The 7,400-nt window shown below is 47.5% G+C and overlaps 1 protein-coding gene across 1 annotated transcript; it reads right to left on the reverse strand.

The window, feature by feature from the left end:
* Window positions 1-1,037: 1,037 nt before the first annotated feature.
* On the reverse strand, window positions 1,038-2,377 carry LOC125541198 (ribonuclease 1-like). The gene is made up of 3 exons (XM_048704666.1): window positions 2,154-2,377; window positions 1,884-2,069; window positions 1,038-1,808 (listed from the first exon to the last, which is right to left on the reverse strand). Exons 1-3 carry the CDS (start codon window positions 2,244-2,246, stop codon window positions 1,386-1,388), a joined length of 702 nt encoding a protein of 233 aa, XP_048560623.1. The 5' UTR covers window positions 2,247-2,377; the 3' UTR covers window positions 1,038-1,385.
* Window positions 2,378-7,400: the final 5,023 nt, after the last annotated feature.

The raw sequence follows: 7,400 nt of genomic DNA on the forward strand, positions 1-7,400 counted from the left end.
GTATCCATATCGATTGTAATAAAGAACTGATTTGTTCTATGCTAAGTAGTGTCGTATTCCAGAAGACTTGATCCCTGGGCTGGAATACGGGGTGTTCTGGTCTCTCTGAGCTGGGGTGCCACATTAGATTTAAGTGGGCTTTGACCGGCGGTTGACCAGCCACTTTAATGTTTAATTATGTTTATTTCTATGACCTGTTTTTTTCTATGCCGATAAATTTGGGCCCGCTTCTCGTTGGGCGGCCAAGTCGACCCATATAAAAATGCGGACGCACATGTTCGCGTGACCGACCCAAACGGACGAAAAGCGGACAAAACGCGCTTCCATTTGGGTCGCCGCGTTAGAGTTGCTCTTATATTTATAAGAGAAAAGTATACTTTTAGTCCCTCAACTCTTTGCGGAATCTAAATTTTATCGGTCAACTTGCACCATTGACTTTTAAAACCAGAGAACTTCAGTCTCTTGTCTCGGCTGACCCGGTATTGTTGCTGACTCAGTACGGGTTTGACTGGTCTTTATCCACGCGGCGGTATTTCTCTTGTTTTATTGAGCCATTTCATCGAACATCTGGCTTGCACTCTCGCGTGTTGTCCATGACCGAGCAGTGGCACCCAACCCTCCACGGCAAAAAAATATGACCTCGGCGGGATTTGAACCCTCCAACCGAAGGCAACTAGTACCATAGATAACGCTAACCAACGCGCCACAATGTGTTTACTAGTGAATTAGTTTTCATTTTCAACATATAGTAAGGCAAAAGAATTCAAATCCAAATTTGAAATTCAAATTTCGTACGAAATTTTTACAGTATTTCGTTTTCGATGCCCCGCGAGAAAAAATGTCTGCTCGGGATCCAAATCCTTGTACTGAATTCGGCGTGTGCGAAGCCGGGGTCCGTGTTGCACGCACGAGCCAAGTTGTTACACGAGTTCGATGTATGCCGTAAGTTCTAGCATCAAAGTGACCGTTTACGCCAAGTTCAAGCACCACCGATGTGATTAACTCAAAAGTATACTTTTCTCTATTTAAAAACGAGGGAGTATGTAGTAGGTGCGTCCTCTTAATGCTTCATATTAAATCAATATAAAATTCATCCCTTATCAAAAAAATACTTAATTACCTGTTACCGCGAATGAACGGGAACAATGTATAGCGAGCTTTTGGAATCTAAGCGAAAGACAAAATAGTGAAAGAGCGTAGCTATGTCTCAGTCGAAAAAATTACACAGATCTCAATGCAAGATCTGGTGATATAGCATCAACTGAGACTTAGTAAAACTACAGTGAAAACGACCGCGCGCTGCCGTTCGCCCCGTCAAACATTGTGCAGCGCCGGCCGGCCGGCCGGCATTGAAAGGTTACCGCGTCACATGCCCTGGGCTCCAGCTAGAACGCGGGGAACTTGACCTGGTCGGTGCAGCGGCTCTGCATCGGCACCGCCGGGCAGGGGACGGGGCCGGTGCCGGCGAGGTCGACGCACTGGTACACCTGGTACAGCTGCGTCTCGTTGCGCGCGTTCCGGTTGCACTCGATGCCAGGCGCCGACCCCGTCGCCTCCCCGATGGCGTCCCGGATGCTGCCCACGCAGTACGTCCTCTCCTCCGACGGCGCGATCCCGGCGTCGAGGAGGATGCGGGTGAGGTTGAAGCGGGCCTTGTACCGGAGCGCCGCGAGGAAGTAGGCGTGCTGGTCCATGTTGGAGCAGGTGCCGTGCCTGCTCCACTCGTGGCTCCAGAAGGCCGTGCTGTCGTTGCTCCTGCACGACAGCGTCCCCCAGTTCCGGTCCATGTCGCTCCTCAGGTCGCTGATCTGCAACGCATTCGCCGACAGATTACAGAGGGAACTTCTGGAGATGAAGAGTGGCATGCGGTTATTTATACGCACCAGCGACGGGTTGAAGGTGTCGCCGGCGTTGCAGAAGTCCGGCCAGCACCTGGTCCTGTTGGTATCGCCGGCGGGGCGGCACGCGGCGTAGTTGGGCCACAGGCCGTGGATGCCGAAGTCCGCCGCCGGCTTCACGTTGCCCGGGAAGCAGCAGCCGCCCGTCGTGTCGCAGAACGAGCCGGGCCACTGCATTCAGGAACGGTCAGCCACAGTTCAGACACACACACACGATAGAGCAATCAAAAGTTCATAAATGATTAGTTAGTTTACCTGCTGGACATGGTAGAAGAAATCGAAATCGGTGGCTGAGGCGAGAAGGAGAGGGAGCAGGAGGACGGCGAGAGAACAGCAATGGAGTCTCATGCTTGCACTCAGACAGTCTGATGCTCCCCGTATGTGCACTAATTGCGTTTATAAGCACAGGGTGAGGACTACAATCGCATATATTAGGACCGTAACGACATGGCGAATTGGGCAGGGCACCGACCGAAATGTGCGATCCTAAAGTAGTATAAAAAGATTTGTTTGGACTAATGTTCATACGGCAACACCTAATTAATCCTATGCGGGATCAGAAGTTCAGAACGAGCGCTGCAGCGCATGCAGGATCCCGACTCGACCATACGGGCACGAGATTCACGAGGACCAAAAGCTGGCACTTCCAAAATACTTTTAGACCATGGGCCATAATTGATCTGGTTCATTGAGTAATTAAAACAAAGTTCAGAGTTTGATGAAAGAGCCAGATCTGTGTTATGAGGCTACGATCATTGGTCCCTTTACAGTTTGGCAGCAATATAGTAGAACCCTGCAGAATGGATGTAGTAGTAGTTACTAATTAGACAGGCGGATCTCTGGATTGTAGTGTCGGTAGGGTTGGTTTTGCACTCGAATTTCTTGACAACAATACGGAAAGAAAATGTTTTCTCTGTGCGATCTCCACAAGCGAGCTGGTGGATCCGCCTCTCCTCTACATGGCGATCGGGCTGATGGCGGCGCTTCATTGTCGAGTCGGTCTTCCGTACTCCTATCCTCCTCAATTTTGTCTGTTGGTACTGATTAGACACAGCTTTGATGTATCTTCCTGCCGGCTCTTCGAGGCAGTAAAGTTAGGGTTTCCAACCGTACATTCCCACGGTGAAATTTGATGTCATGTTTCTCGGATCAATTTAAGGGTTCTATGGCGACGAGTATAGCTCTGGGGCGATGGTCCTTAGGGACATGTACACAATGACTTTTCGACTGTCATCGACAAGGTCAAGTCGGCTCTGATATAGAAGCGGCGACAGTGTCAATAGCTCATTCTAACGATGGCAGTTTCGATGGTGGTTCAGAGATCTTAATGTATTTCTTTATCATGTTTCTGGTTTTTTGTACTTCTGATGAACCTTTATATCCCCTCCGTTAACAAATACAATTGTTTTCGGATATTTCAACATGAACTGCATATGAATTAAATGAGTGAACAAACACACTAAAACGTGTTCATATACATTTAATTTAAAAAAATGTTAAAGCATATTCCCCTATATCTAAATATCAGATGTTTTTGCAGTTTAGTAGTAATGGATAGGAGTCCTCTAAAAAGTTGTTATGCTTTATGGCTCGATGCCTACATGGCAATGTTCAGCACTTACTTAGTGTAGGAGACAATGTTATTAGCAGTGTTGGTACCTCACTCTGCTGAAAATGAATAGAAATCAAAATAAGATTGACGATACTTTAGCTATAATAGAGAGAATTGGTGATAGCACAACATGTTGGCTACTTCGTTCCTAAATATAAATATTTCTAGAGATTTCAATATAAACTACATACAGATATATATAGATATAGCTTAGAGTGTAGATTGACTCATTTTGCTCCGTATGTAGTCCATATTGTAATCTCTATAAGACTTACATTTTCTCTATATACATTTAACATGTTTAAAATGCTTCGTTAATATTTTCTAATGTTTTATGTAGGTTTTTTTAATATAGTATATAATTAGTAGAATATTTGAAAGTGTAAACAAATTTAAAAATAAAGAGAAAAGCAAAAACAAAACACATGAAAAAAACCCAGAAAAACACGAGGTTGTGGCCTCGCGTACGCCTGGGCCGGTCCATCTGCCAGAGTTCCCTCGGTCGTGCACTTGGCCGGCCCAGCAGCTCGGACGACTTCAGAGTCGGAAGGCTGTGAGGTATAGCCGCGCCCGAGCCAAGTCGCGTCACTCCAATGCATGCGTCGCGCAAATCCTTCCCCCAGCAGCAGCCATGGCGGGGACACCAACGTCAACGGAAGGAGAATTCAGGGTAATTTCTGCTACGTAGTACACCAAAAAAGTTCTTGTACTTTTTCCCCTACATATTTTTCTCCGAGAGAAGCTGCCTTTGACCAGATCTGAGTTAGTCAATTCGATGTCTCAGATCTCACGGATTCCTTTCTCATACAAAATCGGGTCCTCTGTTGTTTTTCCCCGTTTGATTTACAAAATCGGGTGCGTCCCTATACGAAGACGGAGACCGTGTCCGAGGAGGATCCCAAACAGATCAGGGAGAGCTACATATAAATATCCAGCCCCGTGCATTGCGTATATATACAGATCAAGTAAAGCTTAATTTCTTTCTGCCTTCAAGATGGCGGTTAATGACGCGAGAAAGAAAAAGGTGCCACAGAGAAAGCCAAGGACGATGAAGCGGCAGACTACATTTTCCTACGAGGACTTGCTGGACGAGATAGTGTGGGAGATCTTAATCAGGCTTCCCGTGGAATCACTGGTGAGGTTCAAGTTGGTCAGCAAGGCTTGGCGCAGCATCATCTCGGATCCTGTTTTTGTTCGTGCGCACCTCCGTTACTCCAAACAGAAACATCACAACCCATTATCCTTCCTTATCATCCCCCAGATTTATCTGAAACCGGATCCTTCCAACATTGTCTCCACCAACATCCGCCTCTACCACTGCTCTTTACAACAACAACAACAACAATAACAACAACAACAACAACAACAACAAGATGACAGAATGAGCAGTAGTGCAATTGCAACACTCCTTTACGGGAAGCACTTCCAGGCAGGCGAGTTTGGGTTGGTGTCCCAAATGGCACACTGCGATGGCTTGGTGCTGCTACCCACCGACACCAACACCTACATCTTTAACCCTGCCATGAGAGATGTCGTCGAGCTGCCTAAGAGCCACCGCAACATGTTGCAACATTCAACCTGCCTTCCAATTGGATTTGGCCTTGATGCTTCCACGGGCAGATATAAGGTTGTGCGCTCTTTCTACTATTCCATTGATTGCCATCACATTGCGATGGGAATGGAAGTGTTCAGCATTAATGATGGCCAAGATAGATCTTGGAGGGAAACCTTGACTGATCCACCCGCCCTTATCTCGTGTCCTCAGACTGCCATACACTGCAAGGGGTGTCTATTCTATTTCATTGATAGAAAAATCCACAGCTGCTCCACGCGGGTGCTACTCCGTTTCAGCCTTGGGACGAAACATTTGGTTTTACTCCATTGCTTCCTAATATGTACACTCAAGTTGAAGATGAAGATATTATTGTCCATGAGCTCGATGGGGAATTATGCGCTACCATCTTTTTGAAGGTGCGGAGGAAAGTCTTGATATGGATGACAAGAGATATCCTAGATCCACAATGGAAGTGTCATTGCATAATCAATTTCTCAGAGCCGTGCTATCCAATAGCCTCGCTAAGCCATGGTGGGTTTCTTTTAAGAAGAGGCAATAGTCTCTTCCGTTATTACTTGGAAGCTCACGGCATAAAAGAAGAAGACACATTGGATATCGATGACTTAAGGTTCATTGGACATACCGAAGACACCATGGGGCATGCATGGGAAAACTTTTGTTGGTTCGACATACTTTTATACACGGAAAGCCTTGTTCCAATTACTCCCAAGGCGAGCTTACAAGCCTTGTAATGTGTACGCTTGTCCCTACTCATGACCACCTTCTTTGGTGGATCATCAGATGTTTCTCTCTGGAAAAGGAATAATAAGAAGCATGAGCCAATGTTTGTTTCATGTTGTACATGGCACTTAAATGAGGTCCTTTTTATGTGCATCTTTCTATGGTTTCCTTAGAAACTTTGTAAGGTGTTATTGTCGTGGTTGTTATATGCATTTTTAGGAGCAGCCAATCAAAGTCATTCAAATAAGAGATATGAATCATATGATCTTATTAGCTAGGAAATTAGGACTAGCCCCTGGAGTTGAATTTATGCATCCATATCTGCAAGAAAGGGTGTGACATTGTTAGGCCCCCCTCCCCTCCCTAGCGCCGCCGCGAGCCCCCTCCACGCGCCTCCCTCCCCTTGCCGCCGCCTCGACGTACTAGCAGGCAAAGCCCGGCAGTGCTGGCGGCGGCGGCGTGCTCTTCTTCCCCCGCTCTGTCTGGCGGGCGCGGGCCTCCAGGTCAGGCGGTGGCTTGGGGTTTGCTCGGGGCGCAGCAACAGCAGCCGCCGGTAGCGGACTGGCGGATTGTGGGCGGCACCTTGAAGGGGCTTGAAAGGATCGATATGGTTGACTAGAGGGGGGGGGGTGAATAGGCAACTAACAATTTTTAACTTTTATTTACCAAATTGAACTTTGCATCAAAGTAGGTTGTCTAGATGTGTAACTAGGTGAGCAACCTATATGATGCAACAACAACAAACAACCAAGCAAGCAAGAGAAGTAACACTAAAGAGTTTGCACAAGTAAAGGTAAGAGATAACCAAGAGTGGATCCAGTGAAGACGAGGATGTGTTACCGAAGTTCCTTCCTTTTGAGGGGAAGTACATCTCCGTTAGAACGGTGTGGAGGCACAATGCTCCCAAGAAGCCACTATGGCCACCGTATTCTCCTCACGCCCTCAAACAATGCGAGATGCCGTGATTCCACTATTGGTGCCCTTGAAGGCGGCGAACGGACCTTTACAAACAAGGTTGGGGCAAATTCCACAACTTAATCGGAGGCTCCCAACAATACCACGAAGCTTCACCACAATGGACTATGGCTCCGTGGTGACCTCAACCGTTTAGGGTGCTCAAACACCCAAGAGTAACAAGATCCGCTAGGGATAGGTGGGGGAATAAAAAAATCTCTTGGTGAAAGTGTAGATCAGGGCCTTCTCAACCACTCCCGAGCAAATCAACAAGTTTGATTGGCTAGAGAGATAGATCGGGCGAAAATGGAGCTTGGAGCATTAATGGAGCTTAAGGGGGAAGAGGTAGGTCAACTTTGGGGAAGAAGACCCCTATATATAGTGGGGGGAACAAACCAACCGTTACCCCCCACTCAGCCCCGCAACGAGCGGTACTACCGCTTGGGTGGGCGGTACTACCGCTGAGTCAGCAGTACTGCCGTTCCACCTAGCGGTACTACCGCGCAAAGGAGAGAAGCAGGGACCTGGACCCAGAGCGGTACTACCACGGTGGTAAGGGCGGTACTACCGCTGAGAAGCGGTACTACCGCCTCTACTGCCGCAACTAGTGCCGCACAACCCGACACGAGAAAAGAGCCCT

Source organism: Triticum urartu, chromosome 2 (genome assembly GCF_003073215.2).
Source record: "Triticum urartu cultivar G1812 chromosome 2, Tu2.1, whole genome shotgun sequence".
Taxonomy (NCBI): domain Eukaryota; kingdom Viridiplantae; phylum Streptophyta; class Magnoliopsida; order Poales; family Poaceae; genus Triticum; species Triticum urartu.